The 25,986-nt window shown below is 44.2% G+C and overlaps 1 protein-coding gene across 1 annotated transcript in view; it reads right to left on the reverse strand.

Annotated features, from left to right (window-relative positions):
- Nucleotides 1-12,080: 12,080 nt before the first annotated feature.
- The window catches only part of THBS4 (thrombospondin 4), a 39,887-nt gene continuing 25,981 nt past the window's right edge, over nt 12,081-25,986 (reverse strand). Inside the window, exons 13-22 of the mRNA XM_075270131.1 lie at nt 23,481-23,640; nt 23,253-23,371; nt 22,720-22,772; nt 21,859-22,052; nt 19,393-19,571; nt 18,917-18,965; nt 17,629-17,825; nt 14,896-15,068; nt 14,293-14,432; nt 12,081-12,334 (exon numbers count right to left, since the gene is read on the reverse strand). Of these exons, the coding sequence (XP_075126232.1) occupies nt 12,282-12,334; nt 14,293-14,432; nt 14,896-15,068; nt 17,629-17,825; nt 18,917-18,965; nt 19,393-19,571; nt 21,859-22,052; nt 22,720-22,772; nt 23,253-23,371; nt 23,481-23,640 (1,317 nt within the window). The 3' untranslated portion in view covers nt 12,081-12,281. The remainder of the gene's footprint in view (nt 12,335-14,292; nt 14,433-14,895; nt 15,069-17,628; nt 17,826-18,916; nt 18,966-19,392; nt 19,572-21,858; nt 22,053-22,719; nt 22,773-23,252; nt 23,372-23,480; nt 23,641-25,986) is intronic.

Below are 25,986 nucleotides of genomic sequence, written 5' to 3' on the forward strand. Positions count from 1 at the left end.
ACCCTGCTTCATTGTAACATGAGATAAGACTCTGTATCTCTATGGTAATATGCATAGACATTATCCACAAGATATTCTCTCCCTGCCACCATTCAAATGCCTAGATTCTTCTTAGAGATCATTCAGCTTCCTTCATATCAAGCTGAAGTCTGTGCCGGATTTACACAAAAAATCAGTCTATGGTCATGTGACATTACAGTATCACATGACCATGGACCATACATCACATGATCATGGGCCGTACATCACATGACCATGGACCGTACATCACATGACCATGGACCGTATATCACATGACCATGGACCGTATATCACATGACCATGGACTGATTTTTATCCACTGAAAGTAAACGATGAATGACAACAAGCCAAGACCTAGAAAACCCTGAGGAGTCGATACAGAAAGTATATTGGAAAATTGCAGAACTAATATAACCATGTCATTGGTTGCTATGGGCAACAAAGCCAGTTTTACAGAAGCTTTTTGGGGACATTTACAAGTTGTTGCTTTTTGGCATTTGTCAAGTTGGTGTGTATTCGTTTTCTCCCTGTTTATAAATGATATGGGCCACATTTGTACGCTATATAGTGACCTACGCGGTGGAATACGTTTGTCAATTATTCCAACTTATACCTCCCACAGAAGGCTAAAGCAAAATGTGAACAGCGCCTAACCCCCTAAGGTTTAATGTAATGTATTAAAAGACACTGAAGGGAAAAGTTGTATATGAAGCCAAGGCATCTTCTTAGCCTAATATTTTACAGAATTTTAATATTTATATTTGCCCCTTTTTGTATTTAAGTCCTGACATATACTTATTAATATTGCTTTTGTACAATTTCCTTTTTTTTTTTTTTTTAGTTGGGGGGGTTTGCTAATTTATTATATGCCTAATACATTGGGATGTTGGACGTTGTGCAGAACATTTCTGGTATTTGTGGGCCAATTCTCCGGCCTCTTGGAGTGCGGACTCTAAGGCTTCTGTACCGAATTATCTCAGGAACTGAACATCTCTCGTAATAGATACTGACAGACAATGTGACGAGCGTGATGGGAGTAGAAAGATTTCTATTTCATCTGAAGTTCTTCTGATTTTTCCACAAAATGTGTCGGGTCATGGGAGTACCAGCTTATGAGTTTAGTCAACATTTCTGTGAATTTATAATATCACACAATGTTTCCTTTATAAAGTCTTTTATATCCTTTTTAAACACTGTATTCTTAATAAAGTTTTGTTGTAAAAGGAACATTTGTGGCCTTCTGGTTATTTACATTTCATTTTAGAAAAAATGTACGTGGATCCGAAGTGGCATCACTATTAGAGATGAGGGAACACTAAAGTGTCCGAGGTTCGAAATCCGATTCAAACAGCCGCACACTGTTCAACTGTTCGAACGGATTTCAAACCCCATTATAGTCTATGGGGGGAAATGCTCATTTTAGGGGTAGGCAACATTCGATAAAATCATACTTACCAAGTCCACGAGTGACGGTCGGGCTGGATTCTGCTTGAAGTCTTCTCCCGGCGCAGGGTCCCCGCGTCCTCTTCTGGGTGGAATTCACTCTGCCTAGGCATCCGGCCTAGGCAGAGCCGACTGCGCGTGCGGCTCTGCCCAGGCCAGACGCCTGAGCAGAGCCGACTGCGCATACGCGTGTATGCGCGTGCATCCCCACGCATGCGCAGTCGGCTCTGCCTAGGCCGGATGCCTAGGCAGAGGGAATTCCACCCGGAAGAAGACGCAGCGCAGAGAAGACTTCGGAAAGGTAAGAGAAGAACCAGCGTTGATTGGCAGAATGTATAGCATTCTGCCAATCAACGCTGGTTCTGCATCAAACCTTAAACTTCGAACAGCTAGTAGTGTTCGATCGAGTACGAGTATTTCGAATACCGTACTATTCGATCGAACACCTACTCGATCGAACACTACTCGCTCATCTCTAATCACTATGTCTCCATAGGGCCTTTGTAGGCCGCCTTGTGGTGTGGAAGGTCTTACACACCATGCTGTGAATTCTGGGAAAAGAATATGCAAATAAGGATAACTTGATCTAGCGCCACCTATTGGAAGGTAGATCAGTGCCTAGTTTTCGGAGAAGCCTAGTGACATTGCCTGGGAATAGCCATTCCTTTTGACACCCCGATAAACTTGCATACCTGGGCAATAAGGAGATGGGCATGCACTGCCAGAGACTAAATCAAACTTACCCAATCTGTTCCCAAAGGCTGCCCCTATACACATTAGATTGTTGGCTGGTTCTGCTAAAACTGGCTGGCAACACCAGAACCTATCGATATGTATGGCTAGCTTTATACTATATGACAAACCCCAGTTAAAGGGTCGAGAGGAAAAGGCTGCCGTGTAGGGGGAGTTTACACAGAGTAACGTGCCGCGTGATGTGGCACGTATACGGCGTGTGAGACTTTGAGCGCCGTAAACGCTCCCATTGAGTTCAATGGGAGAGAGGCTGCAAAATCACGGCCGCAAAATAACATCGCGAAGACGATCCAGGCTCCCATTGAAATCAATGGAAGCATATACGGCGCTCAAAGTCTCACACGCCGTATACGTGCCACATCACGCGGCACGTTACTCCGTGTGAACTCCCCCTTTTAGGTAGTAGAACAATCCACCTACAGCTTTGACTGCAATTTAGGCCTCAGCCTTGTTCAGACAGCAGTATTTTCAGTTAGTATTTATAAGCCAAAACCAGGAATGGAACACAAAAAGAAAAAAAATCGATAATGGGAAGAATTGTATCTCTTTCCTGTTTGTGTTCCATTCAAGGTGTTGGCTTACAGATACTGACCCAGAATATTGCTGTATAAATGCCTTACACAAAGTAAAACTAACTTACACCACTTCAGCATAATGGCCAAAGACTAAGAACCCAAAGATGTGAGATGTCTGTAACCCCCCTCCCCATGCCAAAGCTTTACCAAGTTCTTATATAAAGGGTTTTTTCCCATCCCAGGGTTTCACCTGCTCTCCTGTCTCCTCTCCCTTCCACTTCCTGGTTTCGGTGGTAAATTGGTGGGCAGGCTTAGCCTGCGTGATGTACATCCCAGGCTCTTATCAGGGCTCAGCAGCTAAATATACTCTGAAGAGCTGACAGAGAATGCATTTGGCCCCAGGCACTTGGAGTAATCTGGGTTAGGAAACCTAGTACGTACATCAAGCAGATTTCACGGTCCATCCTGAACCAGGGATCAAGGCCCCTTGCGGCATAGTGATCTATAATGCTGGAAGTCCCTGCCGGACTGTGGCTTTACTGTCCTGCACGGTATATAATACATGACAGTACAGCTGCAGACAGGGGCTCCGAGCATCATAGATTATGGAGATGCAAGAAGTCCTGGTCTCCTGACAGGGGTTGGGTGGTTAATGAAAGGACTGGACTTTCTGCCCCAGATTACCTCATCTAGGCAACAAGATGTAAACTATAAGGACACATGTTTAGCAGTATGTAAGAGCAAGATAGATAAAGCAATGTATTGGGAGAACACCTCAGTCCACTTATGCTACAACTTTGGATACAGGAGACATAAGTAAGGTAGAGGTGTAGACTCTGTATCCCATTTGGCTGTTTTCAATGTTCTAGCCCATAGTGTGGAATGACCCCATTTAGGTTTCAACGCACCCGTGCAGTGTCTTACAGTATTTCTGTCTACCACTGGACTATGGTAAACTAGATCTTGACTGGATCTTGTAGCTTTGAAAAAGGGAATCAATAAATGGATTGTCCCAAAATGACCTGCTATAATGTGGGGGAATCTGCCACAAGTCTTAGGGCTCATTCACACGGGGCAAGAGGAGGCGGATTATGACGCCGTATCCACCTCAGAATCCTCCCCCTCACAATAGAGGTCTATGTAGACCGCTACCTTCCTTTTTTCCGTGAGCGGTATGTTCTAGCTCACGGAAAAAAGAAACGAGCTGCCCTTTAGTCAGGTGAATTCTGTAGCTGAGTCAGCCCTGGCGTCCGCCTTGTGACAGCACCCTCCGGACTGGGCCCATTCATTTGAGCCTACTCCGGAGCGGGAAGCCGCGAGTGTCGGAAGCTGCAACAGTCGTGGCAGGCGCATTTTGGTCCAATTCTGATGTGGCTTCCTGCTTCAGAATCAGGACCAAAATACGCCAATTCCGTGCCCCATGTGAACTAGCTCTTATACTTCCCGGACAACGCCCTTTCAAGGAGAATGAAGTATTTTGCAGTTCTTATTAAAATGAAGACACTGTCTATAATATATGGATGCAGCAGGTCGTCCTGGGCTAGAGATACGTTTTGTGGTTGCCGTTGGCTCTGGTTTGTCAACGAGGGCTCTGAATGGAGGATATGGAAGTGAGTTTATGTTCTTCAGCTTGCTAAACCCACTTTCTATACTCATCCCCAAGATAATGGCACTGCACTACTGTGCACATAGTGGCCATCACTCTACGACATAGAGGCTCCATAATGACCTTCAGTCAGTCATTCATTCTTTCTTTCCTACCACTGTACTATAGATTTACTTACAATTCTGTCAAACATGATGACGTCCTAATATGATTTTTCATGATTAAAAATATCTGTTCAATATCCTTCATCCATCCTATTAATATTATAAATGTGTGAGTTTGTGGGTTTGTGTGTTTGGATGTTTGCATGTTCGGATGTTTGTTCCTCAATCACGGAAAAACCGCTCGACCGATTTGGCTGAAATTTTCCACAAACATAGTTAATACACCCGATTAAACAATAGGCTACTTTTCGTCACAATAGCGCACATACATTTGTGCCAGGACCCCCACAAAACCCAAACTCACACCACCATCTCTGCAATCTCACACACTTTGGACCATAGCAAGCCACAAAATTCATATTGCCCTCTGCAGCCCCGCCTCTAACCCCACACAATCTCATATACATATACTTTACCACTTTGGCCCTCACCTTAACGATACTCCAGGAGGCTCTCTTTAATGCTCCGGAGCAGCCATGTTTGCCGACCCCCACCGCTCTGACAATCCGCGACACCGCCCACCCATGTCAATACCCCTAGGCGGTCTAATAAATGCCAAAAAAAAAGTTTAACAAATGTAAAAAAAATATAAAAAATAAAATAAAAAGGATTCAAAATTCAAATCACCCCCCCTTTCCCTAGAACACATATAAAAGTAGTTAAAAACTGTGAAACACATACATGTTAGGTATCCCCGCGTCCAAAATCGCCCGCTCTACAAAGCTATACAAATATTTTTCCTGTTCGGTAAACGCCGTAGCGGGAAAAATGGTCAAAAGTGCCAAACCGCCATTTTTTCACTGTTTTGATTCTGATAAAAATTTGAATAAAAACTGTTCAAAGCAATAACATTTCCCGAAAATGGTAGAACTACAAAGTACACCCGGTCCCGCAAAAAAAGACACCCTATACATCCCCGTACACGCACGTATAAAAAAGTTACGGCTGTCGGAATATGGCGACTTTTCAAAAAATAATTTTTTAACACAGTTTTGGATTTTTTTTAAGGGGTCAAAATGTAAATAAAACCATATAAATTTGGTATCCCCGGAATCGTAACGAAACACAGAATACAGGGGACATGTCATTTTGGTGCACAGTGAACGCCGTAAAACCAAAGCCCGTAAGAAAGTCGCAGAAATGCATTTTTTCTTCAAATCCACCCCATTCTGAATTTTTTTTCTGCTTCCCGGTACATTATATAGAATAAATAATGGTGGCATCATGAAGAAAAATATGTCCCGCAAAAATTAAGACCTCATATGGCTCTGGGAGCGGAGAAATAAAAAAGTTATGGGGTTTAGAAGGAGGGGAGTCAAAAACGAAAATCAAAAAATGCCATCGGCGGGAAAGGGTTAACTTCAAATACTTCTGTCCCAAAGTCACTATGTAAAGTTTCTCACAACACCGTATAGCAGCTCTAATACAAAGTAACTTCAACACAAAAGTCTCACGTATTCTCTGAATTACAGCAACAACAAGATACAAAGTTACATTTCATATCCCATTTTTTTATTTTTTTTTTGTAACCGGACACAAAGTCGGACATGCTGGAAAAAAAACGTTTCGCCGCGGAGAGGCAGAAGACACAGGCAGTCACTTTGCAAACCCATTCACATAACTCCCAACTTTTGAAGAACCGAAAGAGGGACAAAATGTGCAGCGCATATTTAGCCCCGCCCACTTTTGTGTTGACTCCGCCCACTCGTTAATTTTTCATGTGCCCGCACACAGTATAATCCTCCTACAGTCACCCGTAAATTATATGTTCCCCCCTCTATCTCTCCCCCAGTTTCATATACACCCTTCATCTGCCCCCAGATTCATGTCCCCTCCATCTCTGCCCCCAGTTTCATGTCCTCTCCATCTCTGCCCCCAGTTTCATGTCCCCTCCATCTCTGCCCCCATTTTCATGTCCCCTCCATCTCTGCCCCCAGATTCATGTCCCCCCATCTCTGCCCCCAGATTCATGTCCCCTCCATCTCTGCCCCCAGATTCATGTCCCCTCCATCTCTGCCCCCAGATTCATGTCCCTCCATCTCTGCCCCCAGATTCATGTCCCCTCCATCTCTGCCCCCAGATTCATGTCCCTCCATCTCTGCCCCCAGATTCATGTCCCCTCCATCTCTGCCCCCAGATTCATGTCCCTCCATCTCTGCCCCCAGATTCATGTCCCCTCCATCTCTGCCCCCAGATTCATGTCCCCCATCTCTGCCCCCAGATTCATGTCCTCTCCATCTCTGCCCCCAGATTCATGTCTCCACATCTCTGCCCCCAGTGTCATGCCGTCCTCTCCATCTCTGCCCCCAGTGTCATGCCGTCCTCTCCATCTCTGCCCCCAGTGTCATGCCGTCCTCTCCATCTCTGCCCCCCAGTGTCATGCCGTCCTCTCCATCTCTGCCCCCAGTGTCATGCCGTCCTCTCCATCTCTGCCCCCCAGTGTCATGCCGTCCTCTCCTTCATCTGCCCCCAGTTTCACGTTCCACCTCCACATTACACTTACCTTCTCCTCCGCTCCCTCGCCGATCTCTGCGTGCCTCTCTCGCTGACACATATGCGGCTGAAGCGAGGAGCTGACACAGGTCAGCACCTCGCTTCGCCGCTGCCGCCGGCTACTGGCTTGTAGACGATGTGTCAGCTCCTTGCTTCAGCTGCATATGTGGAGGGACATACCTCCCTCCAACCAGGACCGCGGGACATGTCACCCAAATCGTGACTGTCCCGCGGAAATTGGGACGGTTGGGAGGTGTGCATCCAAGTGAATGGGTTTAAAAACCGACTGCCGGGTTTCCGTCTCCTGTCCAGTTTCTCAGCAGAAGACGTAAACCCGCAAAGCGGAGACTGGGAGCTGGTGTGAACCTGCCCTTAGTTTGATGGTGTAGATACCCTGTGACATTGAAGAGATACTGGTAGCAATGAAAAAGTTAGTAGAGGATGACGGGGTACAATATTTCCGACATCATGGCACTTGGCCACAACTAGAAATTAGGACACTTTCAAGAGTGCAAATACATTATAAACTCAGGGTGCATGCAGACTACGTAACGCCGGGCGTGTATGAGAGCCGTACACGCCGGCATTACGGCAGACTGCCGAACACTTCCCATTCACTTCAATGGGAGCGCTCGTAACAGCGGCGTTTACGAGCGCTCCCATTGAAGTGAATGGGAAGTGTTCGGCAGCCCTGCTGTAACGCCGGCGTGTACGGCTCTCATACACGCCCGGCGTTACGTAGTGTGAATGCACCCTCACTTTCTATTTTGTAGCTTTGTATAGATGGTTGTTTTATGGTCTTGACCTTCTTAAGGGTGCATGCACACTAGGTAACGCCGGGCGTGTATGAGAGCCGTACACGCCGGCGTTACGGCAGACTGCCGAACACTTCCCATTCACTTCAATGGGAGCGCTCGTAACAGCGGCGTTTACGAGCGCTCCCATTGAAGTGAATGGGAAGTGTTCGGCAGTCTGCCGTAATGCCGGCGTGTACGGCTCTCATACACGCCCGGCGTTACGTAGTGTGCATGCACCCTTAGGGCTAGTTCATACAGCGTTCCGCGTGAACATATTCCGTTGCAGCTTACTGCTCCGGATTATGCTGAAATGAGGGTGGCGTCGCGAGGCCTGGAGAAAGGGCAGCTCGCTTCTTATTTCCACGAGCGGGAAGAAACCGCTCATGGAAAAAGGAAATGACTGGCTCCCATTGAAATCACAGATTCCGCGTCAAAATCCTGACCATTTTGACCCGTGTGAACTAGCTCTTAAAGGACTTACAGTTATTCTGTGGACTTGGCAAATATTTTGTGCACTTTTCTACTCGGTGCCTACTTCCTACCACATTAAGATGGTAATGGACATGTTTCCTCACAACCCTATTCTGTATCTATCTCGATCATGTGCTCCCTAGCACTGCCTGCTCCTCATATGTATATAAACTGGACAACCCAGTGTAAGGCTACATACGTGTGCAGTTTGCCAGACTGTGATTGAACGATCCAGACGGTACATGGGTGACATCTATATGCTGGCTGTGCCTTCATAGCCCCATTCACTGCTCTCAGTATGGCTTGGCCGTAAAATGGACAAAAATAGGATCCATGATAATACACAATAGTGTGTATGTGGTCATAGAAAGAATGGGTCAGTGTGAAAAACACGGCTAGCACACTGACAATACACACAGTCATGTGTATGAGGCCATGTGTTCTGAAAAAGCTGGGGGGTTTTTTGTTGTTTTTCAAGATTGCCAAGATTGTTTCAACCCTATTTTTTCAATTTTCCTTTTTGACTCCCCACCTTTCAAATCGCCATAATTTTCCGTCTTCTGCCCCAAGAAACTGAACAGGAGACAGAAACCTGGCGGTCAGTTTTCAAACCCATTCACTTTGCAAAGTGACCGCCCATCTGCATCTTCTGCCTCTCCGCAACAAAACCGTTTTGTTTTTTTTTAACCGAACACAAAGTCCTACATGTCCGACTTTGTGTCCAGTTAAAAAAAAAAAAAAAAAATGGTTTCGCTGTGGAGAGAAGATGCAGACGGGCGGTCACTTTGCAAACCCATTCAAGTGAATGTGTTTGAAAACTGACCACCAGGTTTGCGTCCCCTGTTGGCCGCCATCTTTAAAGACCCGAAATACACTGTAATAGTACGGCAGATGTCAGGAAGGGGTTAAAAGAAATGGGAACTGTAAAGACATCACTTAAACTTCTCTGTTTTAGCAAATCCGCTCTTATTTTGGTTTAAAAATTTTACAGTAAAATCGGCAACAAAAGTTCAGCTTTTTTGCAATGTGTGGCTTCAGCTTACGGGTGGGTTCACACGGCTTCTTTTGTCATGTTTTTCGTACATGTTTTTTAAGGTGTCCCATTGATTTCAGTGGGATTTTCTCAGCGTGAAGATGGCACAAGACACTTATTTTTTATCAGCTATATACGTTATATTAAATAAGTATTGTGAGTGGGGAAAATCTCCTTATGTATAATACCACAATAGGCGGCCAGAAGAGGCCTCTACAATATGAGATCCATTGAAAGGATCTGGACATGTCCAGATGTTCTCATGTATGTTCTTCTCATACTTTACAGAGATCTGCCAGTCCAGTGTGGGACTGCTGGGTTATGCTGGAGCTCTGACATGGATCGATGTTTGGAGATTATAGCGATACTCTTTTTACTTGTATTGCCATATTGTACATGATGATAGACCAGTTTGGGTTGCAGATGCTTTTTCTGTAGGTTACACTTGTATGGGGATAGTTGTGGTCTGTCCAGTACATTTTGGATTAAAGGAAACAGACTGAATAAAACTCGGCCTGTTCTCTAAATGGAAACCTCTCATCAGTCTGTGGTTGCCGCCGTTTGCTTTGCTTTCATTCGAGTATATGCAGATCTATAATTTAACGTCCCCTGGAATAACCACGGCATACAGAAGAGTCTTCCCAGAATCATATAGGGCTGTAGTAAAGTATTCCAGGATGAATATTCTCCGCTAACGTGGCTGGTGAATGTATGTATACACAGAATGGAACGTCACGAGAGCAAAATCTATCCAAATTGTATGTTTTACACCCTTAATAAATACCATAAGTATCACTTTCTAGGTGTGTCTTTCCTTTGTTGTATGTAGCTAAATAAGCAACCCCTGCAATTATCTAGAAGCCAGAGACCAAATCCATGTTATTTAGAGACCATAGTAAAAATATCATAGGTGTGGCCTCATGGATGTGACATATAAGTATTAAATGAATAGCACGACTATGAAGGGGCCTTTGTTCCCGGGCATGTACTCATACTTTGGTTGTCTGGTCCGGCTATACCAGGTTGGATTATAACAAGGGTAAAAAGGGCATTTGTCTCAGGGCCTGCGCCATGATAAGATCCTCTCCTATACTCATTGCAATTCTGTGTCTTGTTAGCAAATGGCAGCATATTTTATTCATTCTTAGTATGACCATATTATGTGCTATGGAATAAGTAGTGGGTGGGTGAAGACTGAATATCAAGGATTAGATTCAGAGTTCTGTTGTTTTGGGAGGCTGCATCCTCTTCAAACAGCTGATCTGTGGGGGTTCTGTATGTCAGACCTCCACCGATCACATAGTCATGAACTGTCCTAAGGATAGGAAATGGTCCCAGAAAATCCCTTCAAGGTATTGTATGCAGGGCTGTGGAGTCGGAGTCGGAAAAAAGTTACCGACTCTGACTTCAAAATAAAATACAATATTAATAATTGTTTAGTATAATTAAAAGTAATTAATCTTTAATTACATGTGTAGTTTGTTACATTTACTTGCATAGAAATTCAATTACTGTCACTTTTTACTGAATTAGAGGATCTTCACTGCTTCTGACTATAGAAAAATAGGGAGTCGGAGTTGGTTGTCTTGTCTATGGACTCCACATCCCTGATCCTATGGCCTGTACATGGATCTTGTGTATGCGCCATATTTATTTCTTTGCCTGGGTCAGTTTAGCAAGCACGCAGGACATTTTCATATGAATGTACAATTCTAGTAGTCCATGACAGTGGAAGAGATGTGACTACTATAGAGATTGAAGTTGTCTATCAGGCAACGGCCTTATACTGAAGCTCAGTACATGTACAAGGTTTTCCTTTAGCCTGACTTTTAAGTGGACAGGTTACAATGAAGTTTGTCTATTGTATGGAGCTGTTCTTTGTGGAGGCCCCTCTCCCAAATTCTTAGCCATGACTATCTCGGCTCCAACCTGCTTTGAGAATTTAGGGTCAGGGGATAATCGTACACATTAGGGAGAGTGTGTGCCTTACAAGTCATTCCTGCTCTGTTAGGGATTCTGGGTAAAAAATATGCAAATCTATTCTCCAGGATGTAATTAGGAGAACAGTGCTTCTGTATGCTACCCTCTAGAGCAGGGGTGCCCAACACGTCGATCGCGATCTACTAGTAGATCGCAAAGGACGTATGGGTCGATCGCAGGATGCAGGGAACCCCGGTGTCTGCTTGCTCACAGTGCAGGCTGAGTCATCTCCTGACACTGGCAGGCGAGGCTGCTGTAGCCCCAGCCTGCCAGTGTCCAGAGATAACTCACAGCCTGCGCTGTGAACAGACACCGGGGATCTCTGGGCGGCCTGCTCTCACGATCCCTTCGGCCCCGCCCACATGCCCGGCCACACCCACAGAAACACCCGGGTCTGCCCACAGGCCCGCCTCAGCCCCGCCCACAGGCCCGGCCCCGCCCTAGTAGATTTTTGCCTTGGTCAGCTAACAAAGTGGCTCATACACTGAAAAAGTGTGAGCACCCCTGCTCTAGAGGGCATCCTCCTTAATATCATGCATGACTCAGTTAATAAGACTACTGACATGATGCGGATTTAATTGCCAAATTAGTATTTCTATTCCAAAAGGAACAGATTCCCAGCTATGGACAGCGCTATTTTGGCCTTTTGGACCTCCTCAGCATAGCACAGGGATACTGATTTGGCAGAGTGAGAGACTTTAGACCAGGGTCAGAATTTAGGACACAGATGCCAATAGAAACTGATCTCTTACCTTATTCTGCTGTAACATAGCCAAAGTCTAGAGGTGTCAAAGCATCCTGAACTGTGCCTTTGAGACATCCGAAATGACATCCAGAAATGTGACCTACTTTTAAACCTTTATTGTACCTGTTCCATTTCACATACATTCATGTACAGTAGGTATAAAAAGAACTTTGTTACATCAGAGATTGTTTCCTTATCAACATAGAAAAATGTGAATACAGCAAAACAAAAAATAAACTTCTTCTGTGGCTTCTGTTTCTTTAACTTACAAACTGCCGAGCCTGAAAAGCTTGAAAGTCCTCGGGGATCGTGTCTAGAAATGAAGAGGATAAACACATTATCTTGCAGTTTCAAGTCTGTTTTCTTACTGGCAGAAGAAACCATAACAATTAACTCACACACAAATTCCCTTAGTCTTTATAATAGGAGCCTAGTCTTGGGCACTTTACACCTCAGCGAGACATTTGCTCACCTTCAGGTCCATTATGCACCAATGATGAGATTCAGTAAATTTCAACATCATCTTTCCTTATTTCAAGTGCAAAGAACTTACTGGGTTATTGCATCAGCAAGATAAACTCACATGAAGACCTTAGTATTTTATATAGGAGATGACTATGTGTCATCAATGGTGAGACAAGTTCTCTGGGCACCCAAGGCAAGAGTTGTTGTTCTCACCACCCATAGCATTATAGCCGCTTTTCTTTCTCACTATCTTCCCCATAACACATGTAGAATCTTCAGTGTGGGGACTCTTGATAACACTTCCATATACAGGTATATAATCTAGCAGGCCCTTATGTCCTGTGTATACCGGTTGTTTATAGTTATAGCCTATCCTTCAAGTCACACGTCCAGACCCTCAACACCTCCTGTCGCCTCCAACTCAAGAACATCCATTGAATCTGCTCCTTCCTCACCCTTGAAACCACAAAGATGCTAGTCCATGCCCTCAATCTTTCACTTAGATTACTGTAACATCCTTCTCCCAATGAATACTTTCGCCCCCCTCCAGTCCACCTTACACTGCGCTGCCCGCTTAATTCACCTCTCCCCCTGTTCTTCATCGACTGCTCCCCTCTGCCAATCCCTTCACGGTTACCCGGTGCCCAGCGAATAGAGTTCAAGCTACTAACGCTAACATACAAAGCCATCCACAACCTGTCCCCTCCATATATCTCTGACCTAACCTCCCGCTACCTGCCCACACGTAACCTCAGATCCTCCAATGACCTCCTACTCCGCTCTGCCCTCATCCGCTCCTCACACAACCGCCTCCAAGATTTCTTCTGTGCATCCCCCATACTCTGGAACTCCTTACCAAGACACATAAGACTGACCCCCCCCAATCACAGGCTTCAAGAAGGCCCTGAAGACTCACCTATTCAGGAAGGCCTACAATCTCCAATAACACTATCACCGCACTGCCATCTGTACAGTCTCTCTCCCCTCACCTTCTGTCTCTAGGACCTTCTGTCCCTCTTCCCTCATAGACTGTAAGCCCTCGCTGGCAGGACCCTCTACCCCACTGGGCCAGCCGGTCATTTTTAGTATTATATCGGTTTGTATATTTTGTGTACTATATGTAAACCCTCAAATGTAAAGCACCAAGGAATTAATATAATAATGTACAGAACCTTGGAATTAATATAATAATGTACAGCCATGGAATTAATATAATAATGTACAGCAACAGAAATAAACAAACAATAATCATAATAGGCACCTTTTACTTAGACCTAATTCTGTGTCTATATTATAGTCTCACACATGACCCAGTTTACACCACCATAGATTTCTATGACGACAGTGACAAACATTTGTAATGCAAGGGGAGTATTGTGGATTAAGGCAGTTAGTCCTGGCACTCATCCCAACACCCACAGGGGTCAGTTATTTGTATAGGACCCCAGTGCTACGAGGCAGGTGGGATTTGTAGCTGTAATAGGATTGCTAAAATATGTCCATGCACGTTTATGTGAATAAATAAAAGTGTGATGGGTGGCGTTTTCAATGCACAGTTTCAATGCGTTTTCAGTGCTTGTATCAGACAGCACTCAAATCCAGAAAAATGTCCAAATCCGAAAAACTTATAACCAGAAAATTGTTCTTTTTCACCTCTCCTAATTCACAATTCAGCGGCACCTTAGGATGCTGCCTGTTTTGTCTAACCCTTGTCCTGGCCCAGCTAGGAGTCCTATTATATAGCTATGAGATCCCTCTCTAGTAGTTGCATTTGCTCCATTCAGTTGCTGTATATGGATAGTTTACCGTTACACCGATACTTCAGGTTGGACCAGATAATGTTTTCCTGTGAGAAGCAGAATACTCCAAGTCTTCCACCCCGCATTGTGGTATCCACCGTGACTCCTGAATCTGCTACCAGCTCGGTGCCTTCATAGAATCGTGCCCTGAAATTATAAATGTATGTAAATGCATTAAACATGGAGAACAGACAGGCAATAGTCCAACATGTATTTTATCTTGTAGAGGTTCTGCAATGGAATGGACTGCACCACACAGACATCTACACATAATGGGGCAGATTTATTAAAACCGGTGTGTAATATTCCATTCTTAATAACCTGATGCTGATATGTGATGTACCTCTTATTTATTAGGGCATATCTTGGGTCTATGCCATGCACCAGAACTAAGATCTAAGCCAGCTAGGAGTTGGCTCACATTCCAGTTATATTTAGTTTTAGTAGTGAAGTACGAGCCGGTTTGTGACAATGCCCATCCCCTTCCACTCTCCTCCAAATTTTCTCTGCAGTAGCGTGACCCAATATTTACCCCACTTTTATAACAAAATTTAGGCACACGACAAATCTGCCCCCAGTGTACCTTACACATCCTACTGGATACACTAACCTGATATATCCAACCTGAGGTCTGTGCTGCAGGAACCAGCGATAGGACACCTTGTCTTTCCAGCCTACATTTCTGGGGTCTTTCCACAACAGCCTGACTTGGTCAGTGGTGTCCCCAGTGTGCCACAGTGAGTTTCGAAGATGTTCTCCAGGCCCTGTCTTGGATTTGACTGCCTAAAAGCACATGAATCATAGAACTAGTTACATATGAGTCAGGAACGGGATGTTTAAAACTAGGTTTTGTAAAGCAGAAAATGTGTAATACCATCCGAGGGCAGACTTGTATCTCCTTTACCGTGGGCACTTTGTGCCATATCAATAAGCATGAGCTGCTGATGAATATGGCGCCAGAAAATAAATAATGCCAGATTGGGCTGGTCATTGTTTTGCACAAGTTTTCTAAGAAATCCAGTGCAAAATGTGATATGAACAGTAAATCTCATAGGGTGGCCATTTTTTCCTGACACTTTCAACTTTAAGTGAACTGATCCATGTAGGGCAAACAGGTAAAGTTACTGACCCCCCCATCACCTTCTACAAGGATTGGTACCATAGATGACCAGAAGTTCTTTACTGTAAACTGGACAGCAGGGGTGTAAGTACCGGGGTAGCAGTTGCCACAGGGCCCAGGACATTAGGGGCCTGGCGACAGCCGCCACTGCTGCGTTTTTTTTTTTTTGTGACCTTTTTTAATAGGCCGTTACCGGCTGGAGTAACTTCATTTACTGATCCTGGCAGGGGCCGGGATTGGTAAGTGACGCCGCTGGCCCCACAAACACTATTATTATACTCAGGGGTCTTTTCAGACCCCCGAGTATATTGATCGGAGGCCCAGGAGAGGCAAGGGAACATAAAAAACACTGTTACTTACCTCTCCGAGCTCCAGACAGGCTTCGGGCCTACTTCTGTGACATCCCTAACATCACATGACCAGGGCCTGCGTCTCGGGTCTTATGACGTCCCGGACATCACTGAAGATGGCTGACACCAGCAAGGACTGCAGCGGAGCCAGAGATAGGTAAGTAACAGTGTTTTATATGTTTGTATCCCCTTCTTGGGTCTCCGAATATTACCGTATTTTCCGGACTATAAGGCGCACATAAAAACCTACGATTTCCTCAGAAATCGTACGTGCGGCTTATAGTCCGGTGCGGCTTATATATGGATGGAAGCGGCGGCAAAGTCTGCGTGCCGCTTCCATACATACATAAAAGGCACCGTAAGGGTGCATGCACACTACGTAACGCCGGCGTGTATGAGAGCCGTACACGCCGGCGTTACAGCAGGGCTGCCGGACACTTCCCATTCATTTCTATGGGAGCCGGCATGCGAGCGCTCCCCATAGAAATGAATGGAAAAAGCAGTCCATTCATTTCTATGGGGAGCGCTCGCATGCCGGCTCCCATAGAAATGAATGGGAAGTGTCCGGCAGCCCTGCTGTCACACCGGCCTGAAACAGAACGTGAAAGTTACCCAGCGGTGCAGGGCGGGCGGGCGGGCATTCAGGCCTCCTCTTCCTCCGATGTTCCGTCCTTCTCCTCCGGCGCTCGCTGATAATGGCCGGGGCGCATGCGCAATATCATAATGCTTCTACTACGGCTACGCATGCGCCCAGGCCATTATCAGTTAGCGAGCGGCGGAGGAGGAGGACGGAACATCGGAGGAAGAGGAGGCCTGAATGCCCGCCCACCCTGCACCGCTCGGTAAGTTTCACATTCTGTTTCAGGCTTTTATTTTAAAACAGGGAGGGGGGGTAGTTTAATCTAACTTTTACGGTTGGGCTCTATCAGCATGATTTTGCTGATAGAGCCCCTCCTCGCCTGCCGAGCGCTTCCAATAGAAGCGGCTGGCACGCGGGGGGTTAAGCGGCCGCTGGCAAAGTCTGCCTGCCGGCGCTTTCAATAACATATAATGCGCACCGGACTGCGGCTTATAGTCCGGTGCGCATTATATATGAACCGAGACGGACTATAAGCCGCTCATGGGCAATGCGCCTTATAGTCCGTAAAATACGGTATATCTTATATTATTGTATCTTTTCAGACCCCAGAGTATAATAATTGTTCATGGGCATCCACAATGGAGCATAATACTGTGGGGCCACTATGGGGCATAATAGTGCATGCAGGAATGAAGGGGAAGGGGGTCGGTTGGGGGAGGGGGACCCATGTCAAAAGTTCACCACGGAGACCTGCCATTCCTAGTTACGCCACTGCCGTACAGTATACAGTGTATTGTGTATTGTTTACGTGACTATTAAGATTTTTGCATATTGTAATACATGCCTCATAATATCGATACCACATGTTTATGACGCCAGATAATCTTCTTAGAGTGCTGGGGAGATGCCATCTTACTGTAATGAGCTATGTGCTAGAAGACGAGTATGACTTCACCCTTCTGTTACCAGGGATGAGTTCCCAGGCGAGACTCATGCCTCTGGAATGATGGCCTCACTGCACACACCTACCATCCCTGCGCTGAGAACATTACATGGAAGTTTACCAAGAGCTGACCTCGCACATCTCCCAGTGCAACTGGAATCACAATGGAGCCAAGAAATATTCACACAGTCTAATCATAAAAAGATATCCATACTCTTGTTACTGTTCTTTAGGAAACGTGCCAGGAAGATCGTAAAAAACCTCACCTTTTATGTTTAGATCCCAGTCATATAGCAGTAATATAAAAGTAGCAATGTATGGAGAATCCTAGGAGAGTGTCTTAAGCTTACCTTCAGCTGAATGCCAGGTTCTGCTACAGCTCGGAAAGGAGTGGCCTGCCAGTATGTCTGCTCTGTTTGCTTCCACATAACCACATAGAAACTAGAACTGTCCTGATAGCCAAAAATGAATCCGGCATAATCGTCATCTGTAACTGTGTTCACATGGAAGGTGCCTTCAAAGTCAACGCCATTAAACGCTGTATAACCTGGAGAAACAACATGGCGATATGAATGAAGCCCGTCCTCCGCTGAGCTGATGTTAGCAGGAGTCTGTCATCAGTCACCTGAATCAGTGTTTCTCCTTGTGCTTCAGCTCCTCCGTTGCCAAGATATTGCTATTTTTGTCAAGATTTAAAGGAGCTCTTTAGAGCAATGACATTGTTTCCGCTTACTTGTTTGGAGCAATAGCAATGCCCTCCTTGCTCCAAAGGTCTAATTTCTGCATTTACAAAAATGGCGATATCTCAGCAATGGAGGCACTAATTCATAATGGGAACCGATTCAGGTGGCCCTAACCTATCTATCTGCAGGGCTGAATGGACCCGTTGGGTTCTGGTGATACACATTCTTTAAATTGTTTATCCCAAGATAAATAAGATAGGTGATAAATGTACAGTCACAGGAGACCCCACCCTGAGACCTCCACAATTACTAGAACTGGGGTCCCAAGACTACCCCCATTCCTCCTTAACCTATGACTGATTTTGAAGCAGAAGTCACACATACACCCTGCAGATCCATCCAACATCTCGGTCAGTCTCATAGTCTGGAGTAGCAGTATCCGTACTGAACTATTGTTCCATCCAAACTCCATGTCACTGTGGTTGGATATTGAGGAGCAACGGGGGAATTAAGACTCCAATATTAGTGACTGGTGGGCGTCCAGGGGACAGAGTCCCCCAATGGATTTATATTATTTATTTAAGCTGTGAGCAAGTGATGAATTTTTTTCACAGAATATTCCCTTGAATTAGAGGAAAAGTCTATTAATATTGCCGCGGTAATGTGATGGATCTTCAGCTGTTCTGGAAGTGTATTGGGCTTCATACACACAGCATAAAGACAGTATGATAGCACATGAAGTGCATATCATAGCACAATGCAGGACTCCAGCAAAAAGCTACATCAAAAGGTCTATATATATACGGAGCAATTCGTCCTTAGAAACAATTTTCTATGTGAAACAGGACACAAATAGAGGTCTAGTCAGAGTGCACGATACTGAGCTGCCATGTACACCAGGCCGAAATCCGATGTGTCTCTGTACGCTCTGAAAGGGGCCGAGGTGATGACGTACCTACAGCAAGTCCTGGGTCACTGTTCATAGTTTGTACAATCTCCATTCCCTGTAAATGGAAGAAAATGGTTTGGAAAATGAATAATTAATAATGCAAATGTTATAAGGTAGAGGAAACTATCACATTACATAAACCTGCTCTGCCCCATGCCCTTTCTTTTTATACATAGTTGTACGTTACAGCTTCGGCTGATGTCTGCACTAGGACATGTTATTTTCTATAATCTGAATTATATCTCATATAGCCTGTGGTGTGCTAGAAACGTGAAGATTATATGTTACACTTTGGGTAAAACCGTGTCATGCCTAGTGGAGGGTCCTATGTTATCTACCACGCATCAAGCCCTGCACTCAGTTTTACCCGGCGTGTTCCTTTAAGACACAATAGTTCAGTCTCTCGTCTATTGCTGTTCGGGCCCATTCAATTGATTCCCAATGGGTCTTCATTCATCATATTCACAAGATAAAGCTCTCACCTGGTTCAGGACAATCCAGTTGGGATCAATTTGAGCATCACCCTCAGGGTCGAGAACTACAGTCTGATAGGCTCTAAAGTCAGTCAGGGTGATCTCAGCATTTTCTGGGCAAACATCAATACGATCAATGATGGTGTCCTGGTCAAAATCAGACTCACAGATGTCTCCAACTCCATCATCTAGGCATAGGAGAAGACATGTCAGACATCATAAATGGAGATTGTTAATAATGAGAGCCCCTGGTACATTGGATCATTGAGGACCTCAGTAGCTATATACAAGATGATAGGAAATCGACATAATCTCAGCTTTTTAGGTAATACAAGGCTACACAAATAATCTGCTTACACAAAGTCCTAAAAACAGAGTCTGTTTAAGGGGGCTGTCTGGTTTAGAAACCGATTTCTAAACGCTCTATAAAGTTACAAGTGTAGGGTCTACTGTTTAAGACCATCATTTACAAGAAAGAACATACAGTCCTATGAAAAAGTTTGGGCACCCCTATTAATCTTAATCATTTTTAGTTCTAAATATTTTGGTGTTTGCAGCAGCCATTTCAGTTTGATATATCTAATAACTGATGGACACAGTAATATTTCAGGATTGAAATGAGGTTTATTGTACTAACAGAAAATGTGCAATATGCATTAAACCAAAATTTGACCGGTGCAAAAGTATGGGCACCTCAACAGAAAAGTGACATTAATATTTAGTACATCCTCCTTTTGCAAAGATAACAGCCTCTAGACGCTTCCTGTAGCTTTTAATCAGTTCCTGGATCCTGGATAAAGGTATTTTGGACAAACAATTCAAGTTCAGTTAAGTTAGATGGTCGCCGAGCATGGACAGCCCGCTTCAAATCATCCCACAGATGTTCAATGATATTCAGGTCTGGGGACTGGGATGGCCATTCCAGAACATTGTAATTGTTCCTCTGCATGAATGCCTGAGGATTTGGAGCAGTGTTTTGGATCATTGTCTTGCTGAAATATCCATCCCCGGCGTAACTTCAACTTCGTCACTGATTCTTGAACATTATTCTCAAGAATCTGCTGATACTGAGTGGAATCCATGCGACCCTCAACTTTAACAAGATTCCCAGTGCCGGCATTGGCCACACAGCCCCAAAGCATGATGGAACCTCCACCAAATTTTACAGTGGGTAGCATGTGTTTTTCTTGGAATGCTGTTTCTTTTTGGACGCCATGCATAACGCCTTTTTTTATAACCAAACAACTCAATCTTTGTTTCCAAAATGAAGATGGCTTCTCCAAATGTGCTTTTGCATACCTCAGGCAACTCTATTTGTGGCGTACGTGCAGAAACGGCTTCTTTCTCATCACTCTCCCATACAGCTTCTATTTGTGCAAAGTGCGCTGTATTGCTGACTGATGCACAGTGACACCATCTGCAGCAAGATGATGCTGCAGCTCTTTGGAGGTGGTCTGTGGATTGTCCTTGACTGTTCTCACCATTCTTCTTCTCTGCCTTTCTGATATTTTTCTTGGCCTGCCACTTCTGGGCTTAACAAGAACTGTCCCTGTGGTCTTCCATTTCCTTACTATGTTCCTCACAGTGGAAACTGACAGGTTAAATCTCTGAGACAACGTTTTGTATCCTTCCCCTGAACAACTATGTTGAACAATCTTTGTTTTCAGATCATTTGAGAGCGGGCTGTCCATGTTCGGCGACCATCTAACTTAACTGAACTTGAATTGTTTTGTAGAAAGAAATGGTCCAAAATACCTTCATCCAGGATCCAGGAACTGATTAAAAGCTACAGGAAGCGACTAGAGGCTGTTATCTTTGCAAAAGGAGGATCTACTAAATATTAATGTCACTTTTCTGTTGAGGTGCCCATATTTTTGCACCGGTCAAATTTTGGTTTAATGCATATTGCACATTTTCTGTTAGTACAATAAACCTCATTTCAATCCTGAAATATTACTGTGTCCATCAGTTATTAGATATATCAAACTGAAATGGCTGCTGCAAACACCAAAATATTTAGAACTAAAAATGATTAAGATTAATAGGGGTGCCCAAACTTTTTCATAGGACTGTAGGATACATACAAAAAATGTTTGGATCTGGAGAACCGGACGCAACCTCTTAAGAATGCTGTCACCAGTTGGAAAGGGTATTGTAGTCAGGGGCATATCTATAGGGATTGCAACAGCAGCAGTCACTACCAGACACTGGACCCTTAGAGGGGCCCACAGGTTAGGCATAGGGTAGGCGGGGGTCCTGTCACATATTTTATGTTAGGGCTCTAGAATTTCAAGTTGCACCTCTGGTTATAGTAATGATTTTTTCTTGGTGGATTATTATGTTGATTTCATTGGGGAAACATGATGTCATGTTCTATTTAATGCAGCAGGATGTGACATGAGCTGGATCCTTACTGATATCCTTACTGATATCTCATCTATGGGAATATTGAATAAAGTCATAATGCGTTCATACTGTTGTCATCTTCTTGTCCTGGGTTGGGGACTAGTCTGCAGTTGTCAGGTCCTGGAGGGATAAGATCAGGTATTCCGTCATTATCATCATCATCGTCGCACTCATCTCCCAGGCCATCCTTGTCTGTGTCCAGCTGGGAGCTGTTGATGACGGTAGGACAATTGTCCGTGCTGTCCTGGTGACCATCTCCATCACTGCGCAAAAGATATCAGCATTCAGCATGTACAGTACGTGCAGATAGATAGTAGAAGACACATTTTATAGCGCCATAGCTTATAGAGAAGGTCCGGAGCATGAGATGAAGCTTTATGATGTCCATATGTTCTACTAGGGTGTACATCTCATTTATAGTGAACATATACAGTATGCAGTCTATTATAGAGCACATGTATAGTAAGGCCCTAATAAATAACTAATACTTAATTTACCATTTACAAACAGGAAACATTGGGGTTTCAAGTAAAAGCAAACATGATGAAATACCAAATAACAACAAAATACAGGGGCAATGGTGATGGTATGCTGTTCTCCTCTCTATATTTTTTAGAATGCAATTACGGTGGAATTACAATGTATACCTTTGGAGAACCTTCAGTAAAAGAAAGAAGGATTTTATTATGTATTTACGCCATCTAGTGGCCAAAAGCATGAAGTACCACTCAGCCAAATATCAGCCCAAAGACAAGTATGCTGGAGATTTATCATATTGGGTCCAAGTCTAGCTATTTTATTGCTTGACGACAACCGCAGACTTGCACATTGGCGAAGCTCAGTATAAAGTCTGATTCACATGGACATTAGAAGGTTTCATGCATTTGTTACACGACATATAGTATGAGACTGATGATAAATATACTGTACCTGTCTTGGTTAGTGTCACAGGAATCTCCCACAAGGTCATTATCAATATCTGACTATGGAGACAAGAGGAGACACATCATACACTGCCACGGTGACATGTATATAGGCTACATAATGATATCCTTCTTATTTAAGTTTCCTATTTGGGTAGGGGGGTCATTAGACAAAACACCCCTGTTCTTGTGATTGGTGGGGATCACGGGCGGTCACATCCCCACTGAACAGCAAGTTGGGCCACAACACCCATAAGCAGACACAGCTTTGTACGTTGTATAATGGCTGTGAATGAAGCTACGGCTCTCTCCTATTCACTTGAATGGGGCTGAGCTGCAGTAACCAGACATTTGATATTGATGAACTCTACTAAGGAAAGGTCATGGATATTAGTCATGCAAAGCCCCTTTAACCGCTACACATAGTCTACAAGGTACGTATCACATGCCTGTGAGTTGGGGGTCAAAAGAACCTGACCTGTCACAGTTCTGAGAAACCTCTTAGCTTCAGGTCCAATCTTCATATACTTCAGCACTAACCTGATTTGGATTAATAATATCAGGACAGCTGTCACAGGCATCACCAACACCATCTCCATCCTTGTCCTTCTGATCTATGTTAGGGACACGCTGACAGTTGTCCAGGAAGTTCTTGATACCTTTTATAACATGCATTGGGTCAACAGGGTCATTTTTGGACCATACCAAAGTATATATCTGTTACTGGAAATACAGGATATAGTTCAAGGAATGTCATCATCTACTTACCATCTCCATCCATATCATCATCACAGGCGTCACCATCCCCGTCATTGTCTGTGTCTCTCTGGTCATTATTGAGCTTATACCGGCAGTTATCACAGGCGTCTCCAAAGATATCCTGATCGCTATTTTTCTGGTTGATGTTGGCGACTAGTACACAGTTATCCTGAAGAGAAAAAAAATGGTCATCCAGGGGACAACTGGTCTCATTGAGAACCTACGGAAAAAAACTTCATCCTGTAGGGAGATCCTGTCCTCATAGATCAAATAGAAACAGATGATTGTCAGTAGGAAAAGACCATACGGTCCATCTAGTCTGCCCTTATATTATTCTATGACTATATTATATATACAGTGCCTACAAGTAGTATTCAACCCCCTGCAGATTTAGCAGGTTTACACATTCGGAATTAACTTGGCATTGTGACATTTGGACTGTAGATCAGCCTGGAAGTGTGAAATGCTCTGCAGCAAAAAAGAATGTTATTTCTTTAATTTTTTTTTAAATTGTGAAAAGTTTATTCAGAGGGTCATTTATTATTCAACCCCTCAAACCACCAGAATTCTGTTTGGTTCCCCTAAAGTATTAAGAAGTAGTTCAGGCACAAAGAACAATGAGCTTCACATGTTTGGATTAATTCTCTCTTTTTCCAGCCTTTTCTGACTATTTAAGACCCTCCCCAAACTTGTGAACAGCACTCATACATGGTCAACATGGGAAAGACAAAGGAGCATTCCAAGGCCATCAGAGACAAGATCGTGGAGGGTCACAAGGCTGGCAAGGGGTACAAAACCCTTTCCAAGGAGTTGGGCCTACCTGTCTCCACTGTTGGGAGCATCATCCAGAAGTGGAAGGCTTATGGAACTACTGTTAGCCTTCCACGGCCTGGACAGCCTTTGAAAGTTTCCTCCCGTGCCGAGGCCAGGCTTGTCCGAAGAGTCAAGGCTAACCCAAGGACCACAAGGAAGGAGCTCCGGGAAGATCTCATGGCAGTGGGGACATTGGTTTCAGTCAATACCATAAGTAACGTACTCCACCGCAATGGTCTCCGTTCCAGACGAGCCCGTAAGGTACCTTTACTTTCAAAGCGTCATGTCAAGGCTCGTCTACAGTTTGCTCATGATCACTTGGAGGACTCTGAGACAGACTGGTTCAAGGTTCTCTGGTCTGATGAGACCAAGATCGAGCTCTTTGGTGCCAACCACACACGTGACGTTTGGAGACTGGATGGCACTGCATACGACCCCAAGAATACCATCCCTACAGTCAAGCATGGTGGTGGCAGCATCATGCTGTGGGGCTGCTTCTCAGCCAAGGGGCCTGGCCATCTGGTCCGCATCCATGGGAAGATGGATAGCACGGCCTACCTGGAGATTTTGGCCAAAAACCTCCGCTCCTCCATCAAGGATCTTAAGATGGGTCGTCATTTCATCTTCCAACAAGACAACGACCCAAAGCACACAGCCAAGAAAACCAAGGCCTGGTTCAAGAGGGAAAAAATCAAGGTGTTGCAGTGGCCTAGTCAGTCTCCTGACCTTAACCCAATTGAAAACTTGTGGAAGGAGCTCAAGATTAAAGTCCACATGAGACACCCAAAGAACCTAGATAACTTGGAGAAGATCTGCATGGAGGAGTGGGCCAAGATAACTCCAGAGACCTGTGCCAGCCTGATCAGGTCTTATAAAAGACGATTATTAGCTGTAATTGCAAACAAGGGTTATTCCACAAAATATTAAACCTAGGGGTTGAATAATAATTGACCCACACTTTTATGTTTAAAATTTATTAAAATTTAACTGAGCAACATAACTTTTTGGTTTGCATCTGTTAATAAATCCTGCTCTTGTTTGAAGTATGAAGCCTCTAACTTATTTGCATCTTATCAAACCTGCTAAATCTGCAGGGGGTTGAATACTACTTGTAGGCACTGTATATAGACATGCATTTATCCCAGGCATGCTTACATTCACATTCACTGTACACTGGTCCCAACTATATCTGTTGGAAGTTTCTACCAATACTCAGTTACTTTCAGTGAAATAATATTTCCTGACGTTGCTTCTGAGCTTCCCCCAACTCATTTCAGATTGTGCCCCTTGTTCTTATGTAGAGAGTTACAAAACTGTTACAGCCTGCTTGCTTACAGGAGTAACGGCACAATGAGTAGTTATTCTCTGTCCATAAGATAGGGGGATACATAGCTGACCGATCCTGAGAATGGAGGTGATTTCAGACCAATAATAAAAACAGCACTATTCAGTAATGATAGATGGTATATTTGACGTGCTATATAACATATTTATCAATATGAGCTTTGTGTTATAAAATAGGTTAATTTGTAGGACTGATCATCGATGGTGGAAAGCACCTGCCCATATGTTCCTCCTATGAGATGTAAATATCTTAGATGGAGGAAGATCCCTAAATATTAGCAATTCTCACTTTAGCAGATTCAGCCAGGGTGTGTATTACATAGTCACCCTTTAAATGGCCAGCTTTTTTAATAGACCC

The sequence above is a fragment of the Leptodactylus fuscus genome, chromosome 1 (genome assembly GCF_031893055.1).
Source record: "Leptodactylus fuscus isolate aLepFus1 chromosome 1, aLepFus1.hap2, whole genome shotgun sequence".
NCBI lineage: Eukaryota > Metazoa > Chordata > Amphibia > Anura > Leptodactylidae > Leptodactylus > Leptodactylus fuscus.